General features: G+C 37.9%; 4 protein-coding genes across 7 annotated transcripts; all 4 read right to left on the minus strand.

Moving 5' to 3' along the window:
• Positions 1–190: 190 nt before the first annotated feature.
• Positions 191–3,016, minus strand: LOC134752709 (chorion class A protein PC292-like). Of its 2 annotated transcripts, XM_063688395.1 has the most exons (4): positions 2,896–3,016; positions 1,773–1,955; positions 1,653–1,730; positions 191–482 (listed from the first exon to the last, which is right to left on the minus strand). In XM_063688395.1, the coding sequence occupies exons 1-4, from the start codon at positions 2,941–2,943 to the stop codon at positions 303–305; spliced, it is 489 nt and encodes a 162-aa protein (XP_063544465.1). In that variant the 5' UTR covers positions 2,944–3,016; the 3' UTR covers positions 191–302. The 2 variants fall into 2 exon arrangements, with proteins under 2 accessions (XP_063544465.1, XP_063544464.1); XM_063688394.1 differs by having other exon boundaries at positions 1,653–1,955.
• Positions 3,017–7,050: 4,034 nt separating this feature from the next.
• Positions 7,051–8,055, minus strand: LOC134752877 (uncharacterized). Its single transcript, XM_063688650.1, has 2 exons — positions 7,960–8,055; positions 7,051–7,652 (listed from the first exon to the last, which is right to left on the minus strand). Exons 1-2 carry the CDS (start codon positions 7,999–8,001, stop codon positions 7,119–7,121), a joined length of 576 nt encoding a protein of 191 aa, XP_063544720.1. The 5' UTR covers positions 8,002–8,055; the 3' UTR covers positions 7,051–7,118.
• Positions 8,056–9,558: 1,503 nt separating this feature from the next.
• On the minus strand, positions 9,559–13,811 carry LOC134752721 (uncharacterized). 2 transcript variants are annotated; one of them, XM_063688408.1, is made up of 2 exons: positions 13,739–13,811; positions 9,559–12,603 (listed from the first exon to the last, which is right to left on the minus strand). In XM_063688408.1, the coding sequence occupies exon 2, from the start codon at positions 11,250–11,252 to the stop codon at positions 9,900–9,902; it is 1,353 nt and encodes a 450-aa protein (XP_063544478.1). In that variant the 5' UTR covers positions 11,253–12,603; positions 13,739–13,811; the 3' UTR covers positions 9,559–9,899. The 2 variants fall into 2 exon arrangements, with proteins under 2 accessions (XP_063544478.1, XP_063544479.1); XM_063688409.1 differs by having other exon boundaries at positions 11,828–12,603; positions 13,739–13,805.
• A 3,838-nt stretch (positions 13,812–17,649) lies between these two features.
• Positions 17,650–23,678, minus strand: LOC134752692 (uncharacterized). Of its 2 annotated transcripts, XM_063688371.1 has the most exons (8): positions 23,440–23,678; positions 22,433–22,556; positions 21,657–22,286; positions 21,164–21,241; positions 19,762–19,878; positions 19,062–19,157; positions 18,393–18,470; positions 17,650–18,243 (listed from the first exon to the last, which is right to left on the minus strand). In XM_063688371.1, exons 1-8 carry the CDS (start codon positions 23,488–23,490, stop codon positions 18,041–18,043), a joined length of 1,377 nt encoding a protein of 458 aa, XP_063544441.1. In that variant the 5' UTR covers positions 23,491–23,678; the 3' UTR covers positions 17,650–18,040. The 2 variants fall into 2 exon arrangements, with proteins under 2 accessions (XP_063544441.1, XP_063544442.1); XM_063688372.1 differs by lacking the exon at positions 21,164–21,241 and having other exon boundaries at positions 23,440–23,676.
• Between the last annotated feature and the right edge of the window lie 243 nt (positions 23,679–23,921).

A 23,921-nucleotide genomic window follows, 5' to 3' on the forward strand; every position in this document is an offset into this window, starting at 1 on the left:
AGCGAAATGAACACACTAACAGGCCAATTCAAACGTACACTGATGCCAGAATGACATATATCTACCTGATGTCAAAGGTTCCACAACGGACACCAAGCCATCCCCTCGAAAACGACGTAGCCAATAATTGACACGTTGCCACACAGACGTAAATATGCTGGCAAGCTTTTATGAAAAACTACAACAATAATACTATAACATATCGTTTATTTAAAACATAACAATACAAGATGTACAACGTGACATTTGCCAAAGACACACACAAATAGTACACATTATCCATAATGACATTTATTTGTTCATTACTGATTGCATTGGCAACCACAGGGATCCACAACGGACACCAGGCCACCGGCTGGCACGTCCCCCTCGAACACTACGTAGCCAATAACTGGCACGTTGCCACACACGGCCGTCGGCCCCTGGACTGGCACCTCTCCAACTATGGCAACATCGCCGTACCCACATTGCTCGCTGGTGCTCTGTAAAAAAAATACAGAACATGTAGTTAACAAGGGCCTGACACTCTTTGATAGAGAAAGATAGTCTTATTGCGATTCCTATAAGAGGGAAGAGAAAATAGGGACATGCTTTGTCCTTATCACCGACCGGGTGGCATCATAGGTAGGAGGCGATGGCGAAATACCGAAATTTATAAGAGCGAAAGAGAAAAAATCCTATGCTGCCCAAATTTTATATGAATATCCTTTCTTTTACCCCCGGTCGCTCGGTGGCGCGTCTATAACTACTTGTATATACTATGTCTATGACAGTTAAGGACTAAAATACCGACATGGACAAAAGTATATACATAACCTACATATAAATATTTTTGGCCCTTTTATCGTTAAACATCGAGTATATAAGTTTCAAATACAATTCGACAAGCTAAGTATTTCATTACCCAGTGTGCATACTGAGGGTGTTTTTATTAGTTGACGTGGGTGGGGTGACTTAGTTCTTTTTCAAGACAATTTCTTTGTAAAACAATAATAATGTACAAACCGAAATAATATATAGTAGTGTGTCTACTAGAACGCAAATTAAAATATATTCATAGATTTTTTTTTATTTGTTCTTAGCGCTACTTTTGATCCCACTAACCCGTGTTTAAGCGATTAAACCGTCAACCCAGTGTCAAATTGTACTGATAACGATTTTAACTCAAGCTATTTTTAGCCGGTTAACCCCGGGTTAGTGGGATGGAGCAAGTGGCGCTGTAGAGTAATAATGACAAACTGAAATAAATGTCATATAATAAAGAAAATGTGATTTCCGGTGGCTAAGGCCGGAATCGAACCGTCGTCTTCAGCTTACGCGGTGCACCACTAGACCCGCGGCCACTGAACTAAATAATACTGGATAATGATTAAAGGATGACTCACGTTGGACCGGGCCGTGTCCGGGCCGGAGCTTCCGGCGCTAACTTTTCTATGACATGACAGGTGATCACGTGATGCTTTCCATAGAAAACGAAGCGCCGGAAGCTACGGTACGGACACGGACCGGTCCAACGTGAGTTATCCTTAAAGTAGCGATTAAGGACAATTCTCAGCCAATAATTATTAGCATTTTCGTGGGATAGTTCAAAATATTTCTAGTAAATTAAATGGTAGTTCTCATAATTCTGTTTTTCTTTTCTTTATACATACCTGAACTACATTATTGCATTTGTTAACGCCCATATTGCCAAGCACCAAATTTGGAGAATTGCAACTGAGGCCTCCAAGGTTGATCCCATTGCCAGCGTTGCCAAGCGAGAGGCCTCCAAGGTTGATCCCATTGCCAGCGTTGCCAAGCGAGAGGCCCCCAGAGTTGCAAGACGAGAGGCCAGGGTTACCAATCGAGAGGCCGGGGTTGCCGATCGCGAGGCCTAAGTTACCAAGGTTGAGGGCCTGAGGTTGTTGCTGGCACCCGCAGTTGTTTAGCGAGAAAGCAGTTTGGCAAATGGCATTCTGGAATAAAAACAATACGAAACTTCCGTGAGACACAGACATATTAAATATATTAATAACTACTTAAAACACGTGAGTGACCCGTTATTAATATATTTTAAAACAATACGTTTTGAAATAAGCTCATTACATCTTTTTTTGGTGAAAGTATCTCTGCTTTGCCTTAAGGTTGACTAGTAGAGAATGCATCATGGCATAAAGTCCGCCTTTTGTGCTGTAAAGTTTTCTTTTGTGCAATAAATGTTAAATAAATAAATAAAAAAGTCCTTAAGCAAATGGTGACAATGTCAATACTTATTACGTGTTCATGATTTGTGCCATTTTCACTTATTGTCGGTACTTATTGTCGGTTGTCAATAAGGCGCTTTTTCCATACAGCTTCAATTTGAAATCAACCTTATTGACAAGCGACAATGTGGTACCTTTTGGTTGAAAATGTCACATTTAACATAATTTTATCAGAGCTCATTTTAATTATGATATTACTGTAAAATGTAATAGAAAAAAAAACTACCTTAGAATAAGAATAACAATACCTATACATACCTTTCTACATTGTTAAGTATAAAATGTTAATTAATGTGTTGTTTTAATTATATGAGATTAGCATTTGCCCGCGACTTCATCTGCGCGGAATAACGATGATAATTGATAAAAATCTCCATACCAAACTTCATCTAAATATGATCTAAACGATTCAGCGGTTTAACAGGTAACAAACAGACAGAGATGTTATTATGTATAGGTACTTTAGTTCTTAGCTCTTAAATGTATTGCAATACCCTCACAGAGTTGTGTTGAGACATGTAATAATTTATGCATAAGATCTTTTGTACACACACTAAGCAAGGAATAAATGAAATGAAATGAAAAAAAGTTAGATGCTTACGCATTTATTAGGGCTACTATTAGGGTTTAATGTAAATAAATATAATATTACCTGCAATAAGCAAGCGGCAACACAGATTGATAAAGTATTAAATGACATTTTGAAATGCGTCAGCGAAAAATAATGATTATGCGAAAACCTTCCTATGCGTTTTATACGTTTACATGACAAACTTTGCATAATACGATATTGCATTTTTTCGTCATTTTACATAACAATACAATTATATAGATAAAATTTAAAGATAACTTTAATATGTGGGGTAATTATTCGATAAATTATTTGTTAATGCAGATAATTAGATCCCACCAAAAACATTTCATGTAGTGTTGCCAAGACTAGGCGCATAAAGCTTTTACACTAAAAAGTTATCAGATCACATAGTAGGTTTTTTTATGATATAGGAGGCAAACGAGCTGACGGATCACCTGATGGTAAGCGATTATCGCCGCGCATGGACACCCGCAACACCAAAGGGGTTGTAAGTGCGTTGCCGGCCAAGGTTTGTAAGTCGTATCGGTCCGGAAGGTACCAAAACTTTTACTCTGTAAGACCTAATTTTATAAGCTCTAAGGGTCGGTTGCACCAACTGTTTGTGATCGTTAAAGAGTTCGCTAAAATCTATTGTATGGAGAGTTTCATAGTAAACCGCCGCGGCGCGCCGGGTGACGATGATCTGTCTGTCAAGTGCGGATGGTGCAACTGGCACTGTATAAAACCAACATCTTGGTCAAACATTACGGCTTGGCAGTTTCGTTGCTGTCATATGGACTGTTTTTAATGACCCAAGCGTTAGCGAAGGTCTCCTATTCAGCTTACTCAACCGATTTTTGTCAATTTACAAAATGACGGAGTCATTGACAAACAACAAAGAAATTTGTATTTTGTATTTGTATTTTGTATTGTAGATCAGCGCCTAAAGAAGTAGCGGTTTCGTTTTATCATTAGACGTTCTATCTACATAGACTTATATTGACCGGGATAATGACCGGGATTACCTTTTGTATTTCCCGATATATCCCGGTCAAGATAAGTCTAGTGAAACTAACCGTGCAGCATTCAAAACTGTTATTCTATCTATATGCTTACATCTAATACAGAAATTTCATCTATTTAGATATTTAATTCTTAATGGCGAATAAGTAACCAAATTTCACCTAGGCAGATACCTTGGTGATGTAGCTATGTGCTATCTGTTAGAAAACCGCGGCTTTGTAGTGCGACGTTTCGGGTTCGATCCCCAGACAATATGTATTTTTTTTAAATTAATATTTGTATTGTATTGATGGGCATTTTTTTCTGTTAGTGATGCACTGGACTTTTCTTGTAGGATATGTAAATTTAATGTTATTTGTGCCCAGAATCATGATCTGATTCCATGCTCCTAGGAAAGAAACAATGTCCCAAAATTTTCATACATTTTACGTACTTTCCATTTCGTTACCGCCGTACTCGGCCGTGCAAAGGGTTTGAAAAACCAGCCAAGTGCGAGTCGGACTCGCGCACGAAGGGTTCCGTACCATTACGGAAAAATACACCAAAAAAATCACGTTTGTTGTATGGGAGCCCCATTTAAATATTTATATTATTCTGTTTTTAGTATTTGTTGTTATAGCGGCAAGAGAAATACATCATCTGTGAAAATTTCAACTGTCTAGCTATCACGTTTCATGAGATACAGCCTGGTGACAGACAGACAGACAGACGGAGACGGACAGACGGACAGACGGACAGACGGACAGCGGAGTCTTAGTAATAGGGTTCCGTTTTTACCCTTTGGGTACGGAACCCTAAAAATGGTAACGGAACACAAAACTTTAGTACCTACAAAGTGTCTAATTGCATGAATGGTTCTTAGATTGCAACTTCCACAAATACCTACTTGCAAAGGTTCGATAAAAGATTTTTTGTGTCAATACAGTCAATTTGGTCGTACAGTTTTATGATGATTTTTTCTACTAGGCTACACTGGGAGCCTGGGGTCCGCTTGGCAACTAATCCCAAGAATTGTCGTAGGCACAAATTTTGACGAAAGCGACTGCCATTTGACCTCCCAACCCAGAGGGAAAACTTGATCTTATTCGGATTAGTCCGGATTCCTCATGATGTTTTCCTTCACGAAAAAGCGACTGATAAAAAATATAATTTCGGATATAAGTTTCGAAAAACTCATTGGTACGAGCCGGGGTTTGAACCACCGACCTCCCGATTCTTTCTAAAGAAAAGACGCTTTGCACAAGGAAGTACACCAGATTGTTCTCATCTCCGTCGCACGCGCTTCATTGTATTGCTGTCACTATGTCGACAAACTGTGTAGTCAATAAAAGTAAAAAACCGGCCAAGTGCGAGTCGGACTCGCGCACTGAGGGTTCCGTACTTTTTAGTATTTGTTGTTATAGCGGCAACAGAAATACATCATCTGCGTAAATTTCAATTGACTAGCTATCACGGTTCTTGAGATACAGCCTGGTGACAGACAGACAGACGGACAGAGGAGTCTTAATAATAGGGTCCCGTTTTACCCTTTGGGTACGGAACCCTAAAAAACTTGCGCGTACAATTGAGATAGGAACAGGCGGGTCAATTTACGATATTCCTCGTGGTGAGTGTCCTTTCTTTATTCGTGCAGTCTATGGGTGAAAGTGTAAGATTAGATGGGGCAAGAGCAACACTTGTAGGAAATCCTCATACAGTTTCTCTTGTCCTGAGCAAAATAAACCATGTTACTCTAACCGCACCTGACCTTAATTAAATATCTTAAGGATGTTGTTAAAGCTGCCTCGTCATTGCAGTGCGTCAGGCATGTTTGCCGAGGCGCACCCAGGTGGCTTTCATGCCATCGGACGCAAGATGCCTCGAGTGAGTGACAGTAATAACAACATCCTGAGGATGGTGGCTGGACGCCTTGACTGCCCAATATTACATTGGGTCAGTAAAGTAAAGTAAATACACTTTATTGCACCGCAAAAGAAAAGTCAATAACAGATTATTAACAACAACAATCAATAACAGATCGATCAATAACAACACTAACAGGTCATTGGGTCAGTATTATGACGGGTAGGGCAAAGTAGTAATTGTGATTCCTGTGTTTGTTTTTTAATAGCATTTATTTACATGAAAGATATATACAGTGGTAAAGCGCTAAGAGCGTGAAAGCGCTGGTGGCCTAGCGGTAAGAGCGTGCGACTTTCAATCCGGAGGTCGCGGGTTTAAACCCCGGCTCGTACCAATGAGTTTTATTCTTTATTCTTTATTCTTTATTGTATTGCAGTCATGTTCATAATACATTAGGTGTTACAGTTTGAGGATGGTAGGTACATGACACCCTGTCAGGGCACTCAATTTTCTTAAGTCTAGGTAAAATTACATGCATCTCATACAAATAGCAATTAAATCTATATTTATAACTTTATATTTTATCGAGTTTTTCGGAACTTATGTACGAAATATCATTTGATATTTACCAGTCGCTTTTCGGTGAAGGAAAACATCGTGAGGAAACCGGACTGATCCTAACAAGGCCTAGTTCCCCCTCTGGGTTGAAAGGTCAGATGGCAGTCGCTTTCGTAAAAACTAGTGCCTACGTCGATTCTTAGGATTAGTTGTCAAGCGGACCCCAGGCTCCCAGGAGCCGTGGTAAAATGCCGGGATAACGCGAGGAAGAAGAAAGTACTATACTAAACTAAATTAATAACTAGCTTAAAATAAATAATTAGCTTAGGTCCTTGAGGCATTGTACCAAGGATGCTGGCGGCATTTCCTTCAAATGCTGATACGTTGTGTTAGGAAGCCTCCAGCTCTTCGGTCACCAGTTCGCGAATTTAGCGATTTCTGCAAACAACTTGTGCGTGCTGGGACCCCATGGACCTAGTTTCAACTCCAAATTGTATAAAAAAAAATGTTTTAATTACACATGTACTAACATCCAGTTTTTTAAGTTAAGAAGTAGACTCACAACCCTATTTATTCTTCAAATATGAAATAATCTTTTTTTTATTTTATTTTTATTTAACTTGGTGTAATTTATGCTGAAAAAAAATTGCTAATTTATAGTTAAGCTGAAGAATGTCCTATAATATTTATTTATTTACTGTACCTATGTTCACAAATAAAATAAATATTGGTAACTTACGCATAAATCGAAGTATTCATATTCCGTGATTAACAGTGATGTCGCTGGAGTCGAATAATGAAACAAACAAATATTTCCATGCATTTATTTAAGTTCAATAAATAATAACACTAACATATTTATAGTAGGGTAATTTACCCTAATTATCTTCTGCTCCCAACTGGTCACACTTATATTCTACTGCACCCATTCCCTGCGCCGGTACTACCCCGCTCAAAGCTACATTGGCGTTGAAAGGCATCCTCCCATTCACTTCCACATTGCCGCCTACTGACAAAGCTCCCGATGAAAACTCTATGCCATATTCCCTCGGAGGTTTGACAACATTAGCGAACATTGGAGCTTTATTGTAAACTACCTCACTGCCAATATTACTTAATCCTATATTGCTAGCAGCCAAACCCATGTTGCCACTAGCCAACCCAATATTGCCACTAGCCAACTCAATATTGTTAGCTAAACCCATATTGTTGTTAGCATATTTTGCGTTGCTAATTATATATTCTTGTCCCAAATTATTCTGTGGAATAATGCTGTTGGTTAGTTGGCCTGTTCGACCCATATTAGCTAGAAGGCCAGCGTTGGCAAAATTGGTTGCTGTAGGTAGGTTGCCGCAGTTTTGATTGTTAAGGAAATTTCGTCCTCCTAGGGTTATTACTTGTGCTGTTGCGTACTGAAAAAAAATTACATTTATAGAATAACAAATTAAATTGTTACAATTAGTAATATAAACTTTTTTATTATAAGCTTTATTTCTCGCACATCCGTTATAAAATTGACTTTTATTTTGTTATAATTTAACGATGTGTGATCCCTTGAGGGTAAAAACCTCCATCTTTTTTCATTTCTCTTTATCTGTTAGTTCCTTTTTTGTTAGTTGTCACAAGTAAATAATGTAGGTATAAGACAAAAATAAGCACGGGCAAAGGATATTTAAAAAATATTACAAAGAATTAACACTATTAATGTAAGTAACTTACTCGTATTAAAACAATTTGGAAAAAGTAAAGCAAATAATTCATTTTCCTTAAAAAAATTTTTTTTTTAATAATTTAGGTTAATACTTCTGTTTTAGATTTTGATTTAATAATCTTATCCAAGATCGGCCACTTTATATATTACACGACAATCAGTGCATTGCTTCATTGGGATTTTCATCATTCATGAGTCAGTAAATACGTGACTGAGATTTGCTGAGTTATCGTAAATATTTCTGTTATGTAATTACTATTAATTTTATTAATACTATTTACACTAGCTTGTCAAGTTTATTGTTCGACGCCGTATACATCAATAGTTATTTGTTATACAAGGGTGCAAAGTTGTATTTTACCCGCGAGTGTTTCAACACACGAGAAGTAAAATACATTTGCGCCCGTGTGTAACACAAAACTTTTCACCTCACTATAGCGAGGAAAGTGCAACATCCACAGGCGTTAGATCATCTTCATCACTGGAATCACTCATTTCTTTACGATATTATAACAGAAAACTCTGGAAGTTGTGTATTTTTACGCGAGTCGGTGAGAAAAGGTTTTAAGTAAAAAAATTGTTGACAATGTTGACATTTCTGATGTATGAAATGTCAACGATGCGTTTTGAAATTGCATCGACTCAACTTGTGCGTTCAGAATTATATTTAACATCATTATAAAAAAACAAACGTTTCTTATGGAATTTTAAGGTTTATGACTTAAAATCATTAAATAAAGCTAAATTTGGTATTTTTTATTAGATTCTCAAAACCATTTATTTAATGATAATTAATATCGAACGAACCATTATCATGAGCCTTTTACGTTTTGTTATCTGTCAAGCTACTTAAACACGCTCCATCCAAGGTCAAATTACTTTCCCCACTAGTGGATAAAACGCGTTTTTCCCCGCTTGTATTGAAGGATAAACGACAACTTTCCGAGCTAGTGAGGGGAAAAATAAATAATAACAATAATCCAGCTTATGTTAACAGCCACTGGGTAGAAAGCGGCGCACACCTCTCGACACCCCTGAGCCGCTCACACTGGTGTTGTCCTTAAGCCATCCTAGATGTCGCTTTTTGTGGGGGCCGATCTTGTGAGGGCGAGTCACCGTCTACCGGAAATAAAAGTGCATACCGTTTTATTAGGTAGGCGTCCGGTTTTGTACACCATAGCTCAGTACTTAGTCCATCGCTTTCACCCAATAACCTAGTTATTTTTAGATTCCATCAATTCTCAATAGTCCTTACACCCTGGCGGGTGCTGCCTCTGCGTGCGTCCCATGACACGGGCAAAGGCAGCAACCGCTCGGTGTACCACTTACGGGCTTATAATCCTCATGCTGGCCCAATGCGGGTTGGGCACTCACATGTACAACTTTCGAATTATCTGAAATTTTCGGGGAAAATATTTATTAAGCTTCACTTTTTGATTTTATTATTTGTACACTCGGTTCAAAAGTTAGAGGGGGGGACCCTAAAAGAGATAAAGGGAAATTAAACAGTGAAACAATACGTAGGTAAGAGGCTAAAAATAATATATTTATTTGATTAGAATACACATCAAAACATGGTTTAATAAATGGAATATAAATAAGCTACATATGAAATTTAAAAATTATAAGGTTACATTGATTTTGTTAGTGTTATTTTGAGTTACCTGACTTGTAAACTTATTGAATAGTAAATGCTTTTGTACCTAGTACTTTGAATTACATTGTTTCTACGTTTTAGCGTTTTAATATACAATAATTATTTAATAGTTAATGTTGCAAAATACTACCTACTGCATCAGTTTACAAAAACTTGGTGAAAGTTAGCCAACCATATCATTTTATTACTTTCCAATCAATCACCGAAGCAGTAATAAATACCTTAATAACTACATTTTGCATAGAATGCAGAATCTACTTACTACAGAAATCAAATTAAACATTTTAATTATTAATTTTTGATTTCATTACACATATCTAATACGATGGGCTCTGTGTATCCCTGAGTGATTAACGATTGGATTACTTGTTTGTTTAATTCCACATCTGGTTTGTAGTGGTTGGAGCAGGCCGTTATCTTCTTAATCACCCCCTTCTCGACGACAATCTCCCCGGCCCCCGACACCGGGTTACCGGCGAGGAAGCTTGACGTGTTTATTCCTTGATGATGGTTCGACAGGAATATTTTGCCTTCAGGCGCCATGATGAAGATGGCAGCCGGTCCCGTTTTGCCTTGATCTGCGTCGCTGGTGTCCACAAAAGAATCATTTGCGTTATACAGTCTACCATCTTTGACATGGACTTTAAATGCGGCTCTCTCATTTTCATTGTAATATGTAACAAGTTCGCATTGTACGTCTTGACAGCTGTCCTCCTCCTTATAATTGCTTTGCATATGATGAGTTTTGTAAACCATAGCCATACTTCGAAACTCTTTTTGATTTGTATAACTCACACAGTTGCCAGTATTTACATCGCAAATCCCCATACCACCGAGCACGTACACCGAGGCATTGAATGCCACCATGGTCCATGTGTAACCACCATTGGTATTCAAGTAAACATGTATACAATTTGTGATTGTATTAAATGTACGTGGGCATTTCCACAGAACTCCTGTATGTTCTAATAAGTACATTACATTGTCCATATTTGCAATACCCATAGTGACCTTTTTACGGTCACTGTTTTCATACACTTGTGTGCAATGGTCGAGTGTTAAAGAACATCGTATAACTTTCATTCCACCGCCTCCAGCGTATATATTGTCACCAATTTGAGTTAAAGCAGGAACGGGGGTATTTCTTAACTTATGCAGTGGCCGACAATCGGTTTGATGTTTTTCACACATCATTATGGTACCATCGGAAACATCGTCAAGCCCTGCAAAAAGATGTCCTCTCACACTAGTCAAAGAAAACACCGGCGTGTTCAGCGGAGTAGGGCGACTGCCCGGGTAGAAAATTTTGCATGAATGTTTCGTATATAAATGACATTTTAAGATATCTCCGGAAAATAGACCTGCGTAAATATACTCTCCGCTAATATGCAGGGAGTAAATTGAATCGGTCCTGTTGGCTTTGTGGAAAATCTCGCACTGATCTTTTTGACATCGAACTATTTCACCGTTAAACTTTCCGAAAAAAATTACTGCTGGAGTCTTGTACACATCGGTTTCAAAAATTTTCGTTATGTATGTTGAATCACTGGACGTCGCGTCGCGCTCATTTATGACAGTAGCTTTAACTAACGCTACTATCAGCGTCAGCAATGCAAACAGGATTTTCATTTTATGAGTATTCATGGTTCTGCGCTCGTTGTGAGTGAAAATAGTAAACTAAACGAGTCCAGAATGAACCCTGCTTATATCGTTTGGAGAACAAAGGATGGACTTTATGCGGCCCTGCATGATAACTAACTATCTTTAAATATTGTTATCTTTAAAGATAGTTAGTTAATTTTATTTAACTCATTATGGTTAGTATAGGCAAAGATAGATATAACTACGTAATAGATGGACACAGTCTAAGGAAAAAACGTGCCTCGAAAATCAAGAAAATTTGATTCTTGATCAGATGGCGCCACTACCTTTGGGCTACTCTCGTAGAGATAGCGTTGACGGTTTCGTTTGTTATTTAACAATTTTAAGCATCAGTGTAAGAACATGGGTCAAAATCATATAAAAATAATTAATATAATAAATCCAAATAAAAAAATCATTTATCCGTATATAAATAAAAATACATTTTTTGATATTTTTATTTTTAGTTTTAATCGTGTGTCGATAGATGGCAGTGAACTTACTGTGGTTACAAAATTTACTATGACAGTACCGCTCTATCTTATTATATCCTCTTTGATACGAATAAAAAAAATCAAAGACATGCGAACCTTTTATTGTAAATTGTAAAAAAATATATAATTTACGAGCAAATGGAGCATGAATCACCGCAGGAATATTGCACACATCCGGACCCTGAGCTCGGCACGACTCCACCCAGCTCGATGATACTGTTGAACGGCATGTTGCCTTGGACTTGGACAGCGCCATCTATGAGCAGGTTCTCACCGGCGAAGATGATACCGTAAGGAGGAGCTTGTAAAAGAGCTGCCGGGATGATACAGCTTGGGACACTTTCTGTTTTGATCTGTTTAGTTTGAGTTTTTTGTTGGCTTGGTTGCGAAAGTGAAATAGGTTGGAAGGAGATAGAAGGATTTGAAATAGTTAATTGTTGGTTTTGCTGACAACCGCAGCTAGGTTGACTGATTTGAATAGATTGGCAACCGCATTGACTAGGTTGACTGATTTGAAGAGATTGGCATCCACATTGGCTTGGTTGGTTTATTTGCAGAGATTGGCAACTACATTGACTAGGCTGGCTGATCTGAACAGGTGGAGATGGTTGACAACCTTGGTTGCCAAATCCAGAAATCGAGAAGGTAGGTTGGCCTATCGCGAAGCTTGTTTTCTGTTGAGGTTGGGAACATTGCTGGTTGTTTTGACAGGACGGTTGGCAGGGTGGTTGACATCCGAAAGCTTGGTTGTTGTTTTCTATGAGTCCTGGGATTCCGGGCCCGTTATTCAGGGCTTTCATCAAGTCATCTATGGATATGTATAAATCCGTTTGGCAGTTGCAGCTTTGGCTTGCAACTCTCTGCAAAAAAAACACGACGGTTATTAATACAGCTGTATCCTCCTAAGACCCAGCCATACAAATGAAAAACCAGAAATTTGCCACTGAAATTCGAACCTATAGTGCAGGGAATACAGTTGATTTTTATTTGTTTGAAAACTTAACGAAACAAAAGAAATGCAACTGTTCCAATTGAACATGGTTTAAATTTCATCGTTAGGAAGATAACAGCCATAGGAAAACCGCATTCTTGTACAACAAATTCCAAATTCGAACAAATGTGCCATTTTCAATCAAAAGGGTACTTATTGCCGGTTGTCAATAAAGTGCTATTTCCATACAGCTTCAATTTGAAATCAACCATATTGACAAGCGACAATGTGGTACCTTTTGGTTGAAAATGTCACAAATTTAACTCTCGACGCAAAAAGTGTTGTTATAAGTTTAACTACAACGGGTTTTTATGTCTGTGGCACGGTAGCTCTTAAACGGGCAAACCGATTTGGATGCGGTTTGTTTTATTTGAAAGCAGATTTTTTAGCGCTGGTTCTGATATTTCATAATGTAATGATTGTCAGATTATCATTAGTAATAATTCTGAAACCGGTAACATTTCTGGATTTTCGTAACATTAGAGTTTTGAATGATTCACGGTTAGTTTCACTAGACTTATATTGATTGGGTAGACAGAGCGCTGTCTACACAACTTTGACACCCACCCGCTATCTTCAGTCACCCGTGAACATGATGCATGTAACTGCGTCGAAATATCGGGAGCTCACAAATAATACAAAAGGTAATCACGGTCTATATCCCGGTCAATATAAGTTTCGTAACATTATCCTATAGATAGGTTAGATTAGGTTTGTTTTATGGCCATCCTGAAAAGTTACGCGTTTCTGAGATAAAACAAATTATGACTGACGAAAATGCGGACAAACAATACATTATGACTTAAAACTTTATGAGAAACAATAAAGAACCGGGGCAGATTATAATTTAATTGTTTTAAATTACATTGAATTGTATTTTGTAAAGAGAAAAGAAACAATTTTTAACGATTTGTAAAAGCTATTTAACTCGATTAAAGTATTAATCAATCAAATTTAATGTAAATGACAATTATTATTACAATGAAATAGAAAAATCTAAATACCTGAATTATTAAAACACAGAACAAAAAGACGAAACGCAGCCCTGTCATTTTGATGACACTGAACCATTTTTTTTCCTTCGAACGTCATATATATGTATCATGTTATCAAAGTATAAAGCAATAACATAACTTAAACTGTGTCACTATGGCATTATGCCATCCATGCAATAGCAATATGGCATAATATTGTCGCATTTAGATTTCCTTAAAAACTTTTGGAAATTCGACTTCATACCTTATTGTTGTGGAATAAGATAAAATTGAATGAATTTTTAAATAAATGTAATGAAAAACGTGTTTTGTAAAGATAGTTCTTATCTTTATTTCGGAAGTATGAAGTATGATTTAGTAATGGTAGAGACAAATATACAATATAGACTGGATGAGGACAATGAAGTTGCGTTGCTTTGAATACACATGCCTGTAATGGCTCCTCTACGCCATCGGCAATGATGGTCCATTACAGAATGGGCGACGATTGATCCTGTGGGCACACGCACAATCATGGCCGCCGCTACCTTATGATGTTTGCCCGAAAACCGACAGAATGGCGATTACGCTACGCTACATCCTCGCCGATCTTTTTAGGGTTTATTTATTTATTTAAGCTTTATTGCACAATACATGAAGGTACAAAAGGCGGACTTAATGCCTTAGGGCATTCTCTACCAGTCAACCAATGGGTTAAACCTGAAAGATTAAGTAGGTGCAGTGACTTTTAAAGTGAATGAATTTGTAACCAAGACTAAATGAATAGATAAACTTACACATATACTTAATACAAATAAACATACATACATAGATACTATACATATTTATATACCTAGGGTTCCGTACCCAAAGGGTAAAAACGGGACCCTATTACTAAGACTCCGCTGTCCGTCTGTCCGTCCGTCTGTCTGTCACCAGGCTGTATCTCATTAACCGTGATAGCTAGAGTTGAAATTTTCACAGATGATGTATTTCTGTTGCCGCTATAACAACAAATACTAAAAAGTACGGAATCCTCGGTGCGCGAGTCCGACTCGCACTTGGCCGGTTTTTTTTTCTTGATCGTCAGTCCGATATAATTAGGCACGTAAACTTTGTATGAGATCAATGCTCTCGATATTTTGCTAATTCTAAAATAAAAATAGTTACAAGTATTCGATATGATGTCAAGGTTATTTTTACTTACCTACTTACTTATTTTTATCAGTTAGGTACGTGATTAATAGCACAACGTCGTTGGTATTTGATATTTACGTATTCGTAATGAAGTCATCCGTCAGAGAACTAAAGTAAACATAGTGCCACCGGATTAGCAAGCTGAAGTGGCAGTGTGCCGGTCATTAGCCGTAGAACCGATAACCGTTGGGGTAGACGAGTTCTCGAGTGGGGACCGCGTATCGGCAAACGTAGTAGGACGCCCTCAGACTAGATGGAGCGATGACCTTCGCAAGGTGGCTGGCAAGAGCTGGATCAGAGTTGCCACAAATCGTGCTCAATGGCGTGCAATAGGAGAGGACTCAGAGGACTATGTCCAGCTGTGGACTAGAGTAGGCTAATGATGAGGATGATTTACGCTAGCGGCTGCGTGAACTCGATCGCAATCCTCTAATCAGTAATCAGTGCGAGCGCCCACAATGCCCAAATCAAGCCCTTAATTTCTCTGTCCTTTTTTTTAATGGGGTAGCAAATTAATAAAATTACAGTGTTAAAAAATAAGTAATTTATAGTTGGCCAAGCAAATCTTGTCAGTAGAAAAAGGCGCAAAATTTAAATTTTCTATGGAACGACATCCCTTTGCGACTACATTTTTTAAATTTGACGCCTTTATACTGACAAGATTGGCTTGACTAGCTATATTATACTGTTTGTGTTTATAGTTTGTCAAAGGACTGTCTCATTTCAAACGTAGACAGAGAGAATCATACTATATTTGTCTTACATTAGTACTAGCACCCAAAAGAAAAGGATGAGTATAGTTTTTTTGTTCTTATTTACTGACAATTTGGTTTGACCAACTACATTTCATTACATTAGGTATTAGATATACAAAGTAATGTGATAATAAAATCTTAATGTTATCTTCTTTAGCTAAGACTGATTCTAGTAATTTCACCGAAAAAAAAAGAAATAAAAATCTCATAATTATTGGTCCAAACAAATATTTATTTAAGGTAAAACAAATACAACATTCAGTTCATACACCTAAACTAATTGGTATGAAACAGGGTGACACATTAGAACGGCACAGGTCCGGGCCGAGGCACCGACACTTCGTTTTCTATGACAGGTGATCGGTGATCACGTGATGCTCTATACAAAACCAGCCGGCCTAGCCAAGGTGACAATCGTTATCGCTTCGCCATCGAATCGCTTTGTGTCTCTCTATCACTCTTCCATATTAGCATAGAGTAACTTATACTAGAGCGGTACTGTCATAGTAAATTTTGTAACCCCAGTAAATTCACTGCCATCTGTCGACACACTTTAAAACTAAAAATGAATATTTATAAAAATACGATAGAATGTATTTAAATATAGATAAATGATTTTTTTTATTTGCATTAATTATTTTTATGATTTTGACCCATGTTCTTTCACTGATATGCATTAAAATTGTTAAATAACAAACGAAACCGTCAACGCCATCTATTCGACTGTAGGCCAAAACTAGTAGCGTCCTCTGAACGAGAATCAAATATTCTTGATTTTCGAGGCACGTTTTTTCCTTAGACTGTATCTATCTATTACGGAGTTATATCTATCTTTGATATTAGTGCGACAGTGACAGTTGCGTTTCGTTCGCCACGTAGTGTTAGCGATTGGCATGTTATCTACGGGGCTGGCCGCGTAGCCAACATGCCAATCGCTAACGCTCCGTAGCGATCGAAACGCAACTGTCACTGTCGCACTAATATGGAAGAGTGATAGAGAGACACAAAGCGATTCGATGGCGAAGCGATAGCGATTGTCACCTTGGCTAGGCCGGCGAACTGATTTCTGACATAAATTACTATACTGCAATTGTTAGATACCTATTGTTTTGACTATGAAATTTAATTTTCTGTAATATTTTGGTGGTAGTGTATACATTGTTCGTTTCTTATTGCACTTGTAAATAAGTATTGTAAATATTGCATGCCTTCTCTGGTAGAACATAAGACACGCTTCTTTCAAATGTTTATCACCTTATGTAATTCAACTATGTTCTTGCAATAAATTATTGATTGATTGATTGATTGATTGTTTGGTTGGTTGGTTGGTTGGTTGGTTGGTTGGTTGGTTGGTTGGTTGGTTGGTTGGTTGGTTGGTTGGTTGGTTGGTTGGTTGGTTGGTTGGTTGGTTGGTTGGTTGGTTGGTTGGTTGGTTGGTTGGTTGGTTGGTTGGTTGGTTGGTTGGTTGGTTGGTTGGTTGGTTGGTTGGTTGGTTGGTTGGTTGGTTGGTTGGTTGGTTGGTTGGTTGGTTGGTTGGTTGGTTGGTTGGTTGGTTGGTTGGTTGGTTGGTTGGTTGGTTGGTTGGTTGGTTGGTTGGTTGGTTGGTTGGTTGGTTGGTTGGTTGGTTGGTTGGTTGGTTGGTTGGTTGGTTGGTTGGTTGGTTGGTTGGTTGGTTGGTTGGTTGGTTGGTTGGTTGGTTGGTTGGTTGGTTGGTTGGTTGGTTGGTTGGTTGGTTGGTTGGTTGGTTGGTTGGTTGGTTGGTTGGTTGGTTGGTTGGTTGGTTGGTTGGTTGGTTGGTTGGTTGGTTGGTTGGTTGGTTGGTTGGTTGGTTGGTTGGTTGGTTGGTTGGTTGGTTGGTTGGTTGGTTGGTTGGTTGGTTGGTTGGTTGGTTGGTTGGTTGGTTGGTTGGTTGGTTGGTTGGTTGGTTGGTTGGTTGGTTGGTTGGTTGGTTGGTTGGTTGGTTGGTTGGTTGGTTGGTTGGTTGGTTGGTTGGTTGGTTGGTTGGTTGGTTGGTTGGTTGGTTGGTTGGTTGGTTGGTTGGTTGGTTGGTTGGTTGGTTGGTTGGTTGGTTGGTTGGTTGGTTGGTTGGTTGGTTGGTTGGTTGGTTGATTGATTGATTTATTGATTGATTGAAGTGACGGACAGTTCTAGTGTGTGTCATTCTTTAGTCTGTCAAATCTTGGAAGCCGTTCATGTCCGGTCTCTAATTGACTAGGCCGGTTCGGAAAACTTTTGAGAAGAAGAGCCAACCGCAGTAGAAACTACTTTTAGGAACCTCAAAGAGCCGCAAACGTTGTTTTCCTCGGTCTGGAAACTCCAAGTGTTATTATTTTGAGTGGCTTGAAGTGGCTTGAAGGTTTGCCGACTGCTGGGCTAGGCTTCAACATTGCCCAGTAATACTAACTGAGCCGTAAGCAGGTGCAGTGCCCTCAAAAACTGCTTCGCCACGAATAGGAATGGGACCTAAATGTCCTAAATCTTCAGGTTCTTCGCTGCCAAGGTCCTCATAGTTGGCGTCTATGCGTGCATCTGGGAAGTCGGAGAAATCGGGGAATTCGACTTTTGGTCTTCTTTTGAGTTTTTCTGTCAACAAATAATAGTGGTCACAAATAAATCTGTATTCGCGCTCAATATTACATAGGTAATTCTCCTGCTAATACGTTTACATTTCGTCCGCTAGTTGTTGTTTATTTTGTAAAAAAGTTCTTCTACCTTTAAGAAATTAGCCGTACCTTTATCACCAGAATTTTTCTTAATCCATATGTATTTCTTCCCATCCGGACCTATTTCCGTTGCTTGCAATGGTGGACCTGCAGGAAGAAAACGCAATTTTCTAAATGAGTTGGCGGCCTTCATAGTAAACCTTACATTTGTTTTTTACGCTCGACGCTCTAGTATTCGCTTGAAGCGATTTTTCGTGCCCTTCATTCAACAGTTAGAAAGGAAACAAAAGAGTGTAACATACCGTTCATATTCAGACTACACCGGCATTAATACAGCAGTATTCCAGCGCACATTACTGCCAACTGCATTGCTGCCGCAAATGTCAAGAATTCGGGCAGAAATATCGATATTGACATTTGCGGCTGGAATGTAGTCGGCAGTAATGCTAAAATATTTTTTTATCAAGAAGTTTACTTTTACTTTAAATTTTATAATATCGTTGTTAAGAAAACTATGTCTCGCTCGTTTCTTCCCACAACGTGCAGAATGTGGAATGAGTTGCCTCCTGAGGTATTTCCTTTGCGCTACGGCATGGGATTCTTCAAGAAGCGGGTATTTAGGTGTCTCAAGGGTCGGCAATGCTTAAGTGGCTCCTGTGATGTTGCTTATGTCCATGGGCGACGATGACCGCTTCCCATCAGGCGGCTCGTCTGCTCGTTTGCTGACTAAAAACATACATGGAAATTTAGAGAACAGCTTGATGCTTCCTGTAGCTCTTGCTGTTCCTCTGATGTTCACCATCGGGAGTTGCTTCCTATGATACAGGACTGGTGCTGTAAATATTGAAAAACACATAATAGTAGTTTATGTGACTGCATAATGAATATTAAAATACGAGTGTGGGTTACGAAGCTTCATAAAGGATGACTCACGTTAGACCGGGCCGTGTCCGGGCCGGAGCTTCCGGCGCTTCGTTTTCTATGGAAAGCATCACGTGATCTCCTGTCATGTCATAGAAAAGTAAGCGCCGGAAGCTCCGGCCCGGACACGGCCCGGTCTAACGTGAGTCATCCTTAAAACATCATCTTTCATAAAACATCACACGAGTTTTTTAATGCCTAATTATGTACATTTACTACATACATACACTGCTTTATCGACAGACATAGGTAGCTAAAATATTAATAATTAACATTTAATTTAACTAAAAATTTAATATAAATAAAATATTAAAGAATATAGACTGTTGATAAGGTCATGGTTGTCCTTTTAAAGAGCGAGATTACGAAATAATGACTAATGAAGGTAAAATGGTTTTGTTTATATTATTTGCAAGTTCTATTGACGACGACTTACCTTTTTACGACGACTTAGCATTTAGCTGATCGAGACAGACGGTAGTGTGTCTAGCCAAGTTCTAAGAAAAATTATATTTACCTGTTTTTCCAAGGTTATGGTTGTTGTAAGGAGCTTCGTTCAGGGGAATGATCGGGTTTCGAGTTCCCATTGTAGGTGGAGCGAAGCCGGTGTCAGTGTAAGGGAGCTTTGAAGTGTCTGCAAGGAAATGTTTTTGGCAAAAAAAAAAACATTTTTGGTACAAGCTTTTATCGCTGCCTCTACTTTTCTTTCCACTGGTAACACTCATCGACACAATTCTCACACAACCTCAAACACAATTGCCTTGTTCTATCACAGAGTTTCCATGGCCACCTCCTGTCTCCATCATCAGATCCGCTCCATATCCATATATTGCATTGTCATCCGATTTACATATGTATGCAAAATTTGAGCTCAATAGGAAATCGGAAAGTGGGTCGTTAGCTTTCCAGATTTGACCCACACTAACTGACATACATACTAACAGGGTAATAAGTTAAATCAAAAAGAATATATAGGATAGAGGGGTACTAGGATAGAGGGCTGTCATAGTAAATTTTGTAGTCACAGTAAATTTACTGCCATCTATCGACACACGATTATAACTAAAAAAAAAAATTTATGTACATATGGATAAATGATTTTTTTATTTGTATTTATTATTTTTATATGATTTTGACCCATGTTCTTTCACTGATATGTGTTGAAATTGTTAAATAACAAACGAAACCGTCAACGCCATTTAGCCGAGAATAGGCCCAAGGATAGTATTGGTGGTAGCGCCACCTGTGCGAGAATCAAATTTTCTTGATTTCTGAGGCACGTTTCTTCCTTAGACTGTATTCATTTTATACGGAGTTACATAGGTCTTTGATTAAATAAAGAAAAGGTGAGACTATTATATTAATTAGCCAATTCTAAGGAGAGCTATTTTTATAAATAAGAGAATAAGGTCAGAAAATACCAAAAATATTGTTGGTGTGAGTACTTTATACGTATTGAATTTCTGGACCATAGTTGTAGTACCTCCTGGACTATAGTCGGATGGTTTTATGGACATCTATAAAACCAAAGATAGATGGATACAGTCTAAGGAAAAAACGTGCCTCGAAAATCAAGAAAATTTGATTCTCGTTCAGAGGGCGCTACTAGCTTTGGCTTACTGTCGTATAGATGGCGTTGACGGTTTCGTTTGTTATTAAACAATTTAAACGCATATCAGTAAAAGAACATGGGTCAAAATCATAAAAATAATAAATGCAAATAAAAAAATCATTTATCCATATTTCAATACATTCTATCGTATTTTTATAAATCTTCATTTTTAGTTTTAAAGTGTGTCGACAGATGGCAGTGAATTTACTGTGGTTACAAAATTTACTAGTGAATTTACTGTGGTTACAAAATTTACTATGACAGTACCGCTCTAGTATAAGTTACTCTATGATAAAACGATATTTACACGATTCATCGTCGTCATAAGTTTCAAGTCCTGGAGAATTCTCAACGTATGGTGGAATTGGCTCCATCATAGGAACATCTGTTTTCATAAAAGTTAAAATTAATAATTTTAATAAACGAAAGATGTTTGCTTTTGCAAATATAATACAGCGGATGTCAATCTAACAGCTAAGTTGAAATTTTAATAACAAAACTTCTGTGAAACAGACATATGTATGTACTAAAACGGATTATGTCGTCAGCAAAGTGTTATCTATCATGCGCATATTTTTTAATCGAATAAGTTTCGCTCTAAAACGAGCAGCTTCCAAGGGAGCACGCGTTATCGGGCTGATGAAGTATAACTCGTTTTAATATGTTCAAGTTCAGTTCAATAAAACGAAATTAAGGATGAAAAATCTCTAACAATCAAAATCACAAGTCAGCTAGGACCCCAATAATCCAGGAAACGGTTATGCATTTTTACTGATTTATTAATACAGTGTAATACTTACCATCACTGCTCATTGTACAAGAATCACCAACATCTAATACCTTTTCAACATTTTCTAATTCCATTTCCACAACTGATTTAATTTTAGATAATTCTGAGTTTACAAAAGCATCGGTCTTTGCCAGCTCTGCTTCAATAAATGCATCAACTTTTTCTGATTCAGATTCTACGAGTGATTCCGTTTTTGCAAGATTGGATTCTACAGCGAAGTTTATCTTTGCTACTTCGGAGTCAACAATAGCGTCAACTTTTTCTAGCTCTGTATCCACAAATGTATATGATTCTACATTTCTTAGTGCTGTTTGGACCATTTCTTCAGTCTTTGCTAACTGTGAGTCTATAAACTCATCAAACTTAAATAATTCAGTAGAAATTTCAGATTCCATTTGCTGAAGAGTTGAGTCCAGAGCACTTTCTATATTTGTTGTTGCTCTATTTGCAATTTTCATTTGTGGTCCCATCATTTCTAACTCTTTACCTACAAATGCGTCAATTTCTGCCATTTTAGCATCTAGTTCTTCGCCGGCCTCTGCGAGAATAGCGTCCGCTAATGTAGCTCCTAACATAATATTTTTCGGTAAAGGCTCACAGTCTGGAGTACTAGGAGTAAACGGCAGCATAACTTCTGGACCTGCAAAAATATTGTAACTCTAATTGAACTATTCACATTTCACATCGTAACTCTTTCTAGGGCACTCAAGATATTATACGGCAAAAATGATAACCCTATATAACGTGTATACACGCATCCGGTGAAACCTTACATATAATACTTACATGGAGTATGAGTAGCTAAAGCTACTGATCCCGTAGCTGGGACAGTTCCGCTGAACTCTGCCACGCCCGCCACTGGTACTGTTATATGTATGCCATTATCCACTCCGTCATTTGCGGGGAAAGCCTGAAAATGTTCTTAGGTGTGATTAGAAATGTGCAAGTTGCAAAACATTCTCAGAATATTTCTGGAAACTTTTATGAGGAAATTCTATGGTAGGAAGAGCGGGATCTCCTGCCACAAGTATAATTTTACTTACTTGGAGATTCCAACCATAATTTGCTGTACACAGTATTGTAACTAATAAACGCTTTTTCATTTTCATTTTCAATTCTCATGCTAATTTCAGCTTAGAAAGTTTTCGTTCGGATTAGGGATAATTACTCAAAGTTTTTAACTGTTGACAACTGTTTAATTTAACATTTACGTCATGGGCTTAGAGGATATAACCAACTGGAGACGCCTTGTCCGTAATTTTCTGTACAAAAAAGTCTGCCGATTTTTGCGGGGGAGGGGAACGTCAAATGTATACGTAACGTAAAAATAGCCATGTCAGATAAACGTCAGTTTATTGTGTATGACGCTATTTATTGTGCTAAGTACAAGTAAAAAAAAAGTGCTAAGAAAAAATTGCTAAGTTCTCATGAAATATTCTCGATATTTTTATCTGCAATCTGCACGTTTTTGCCAAAACAACTTACATAGTGTCGAGTTTGCATGCCACTAGAAACATACGCCAATGAGTGACGTAAAGATTGAATGAAACAGTCAAGAGTTTAGAACATTGAGTATTACTCAATATTCTAAACTGAATGGAAACTTTCTAAGTGGAAACTTGCATGAAAAGTTTCTCATGAGTTTCAGAAATTTTGAATGTTCCGCAACTTGTACATTGCTAGTTTAATTTCATAACTAACTATTACTAAATATCAAATGATATTTCATTCATTCCCAGAAATTCAACGGTACAAGCGGGGTATAAAAACAATTTACCTCCAAAGATACTCACAGTAACTAACAATCCATTGATCAGAAACACGCACACTATATTAGCCTTCATTTGTTTCTATTTCGCCACACATAACATTTATGGGCCAAGAAATTGTGGTAATTTAATTATATAGTCATATATTCTTATCTGGCCGACTAACAAATGCAGTTTCTTTGTTTAATTGGATTGAAATACGTCAAAGTGTGATATGAGAGGGTTTTTAGACACCTGCATTTATAACATTATATGTACACGTTTTTGAGTTTATAATTTTGACGCACAAACTCAGCCTTTTATACTTGAAGTTTAGTTATCGTCTCTTCTGTTCCGGGCAATTGATGGATCTATTATAGTACCTACCATAAAGGATGACTCGCGTCAGAACGATCCGGGTCCAGTCCGAGTCATCCGACACTTTATTTTCTATGACGGGTTATCACTTGATGCTATCTATAGAAAACTGAAATGTTCTCCCCCGTCTCGTCGTCGCGGCCCTGAGC

Source organism: Cydia strobilella, chromosome 25 (assembly GCF_947568885.1).
Source record: "Cydia strobilella chromosome 25, ilCydStro3.1, whole genome shotgun sequence".
Classification (NCBI taxonomy): Eukaryota; Metazoa; Arthropoda; class Insecta; order Lepidoptera; family Tortricidae; genus Cydia; species Cydia strobilella.

Coding starts and splice junctions, on each gene's coding strand:
- LOC134752709 (XM_063688394.1), bottom strand. CDS start 2,943: ATGTCATTTAATACTTTATCAATCTGTGTTGCCGCTTGCTTATTGCAG. Junction 1,956..2,895: donor TTGCCGCTTGCTTATTGCAG/GTAATATTATAT, acceptor TTTTTATTCCAG/AATGCCATTTGCCAAACTGC. Junction 483..1,652: donor AATGCAATAATGTAGTTCAG/GTATGTATAAAG, acceptor TTTTTTTTACAG/AGCACCAGCGAGCAATGTGG.
- LOC134752877 (XM_063688650.1), bottom strand. CDS start 8,001: ATGAATTATTTGCTTTACTTTTTCCAAATTGTTTTAATACGA. Junction 7,653..7,959: donor TCCAAATTGTTTTAATACGA/GTAAGTTACTTA, acceptor ATTTTTTTTCAG/TACGCAACAGCACAAGTAAT.
- LOC134752721 (XM_063688408.1), bottom strand. CDS start 11,252: ATGAATACTCATAAAATGAAAATCCTGTTTGCATTGCTGACGCTGATA.
- LOC134752692 (XM_063688371.1), bottom strand. CDS start 23,490: ATGAAGGCTAATATAGTGTGCGTGTTTCTGATCAATGGATTGTTAGTT. Junction 22,287..22,432: donor TTTAGCTACTCATACTCCAT/GTAAGTATTATA, acceptor ATATTTTTGCAG/GTCCAGAAGTTATGCTGCCG. Junction 19,158..19,761: donor CCATAACCTTGGAAAAACAG/GTAAATATAATT, acceptor CAATATTTACAG/CACCAGTCCTGTATCATAGG.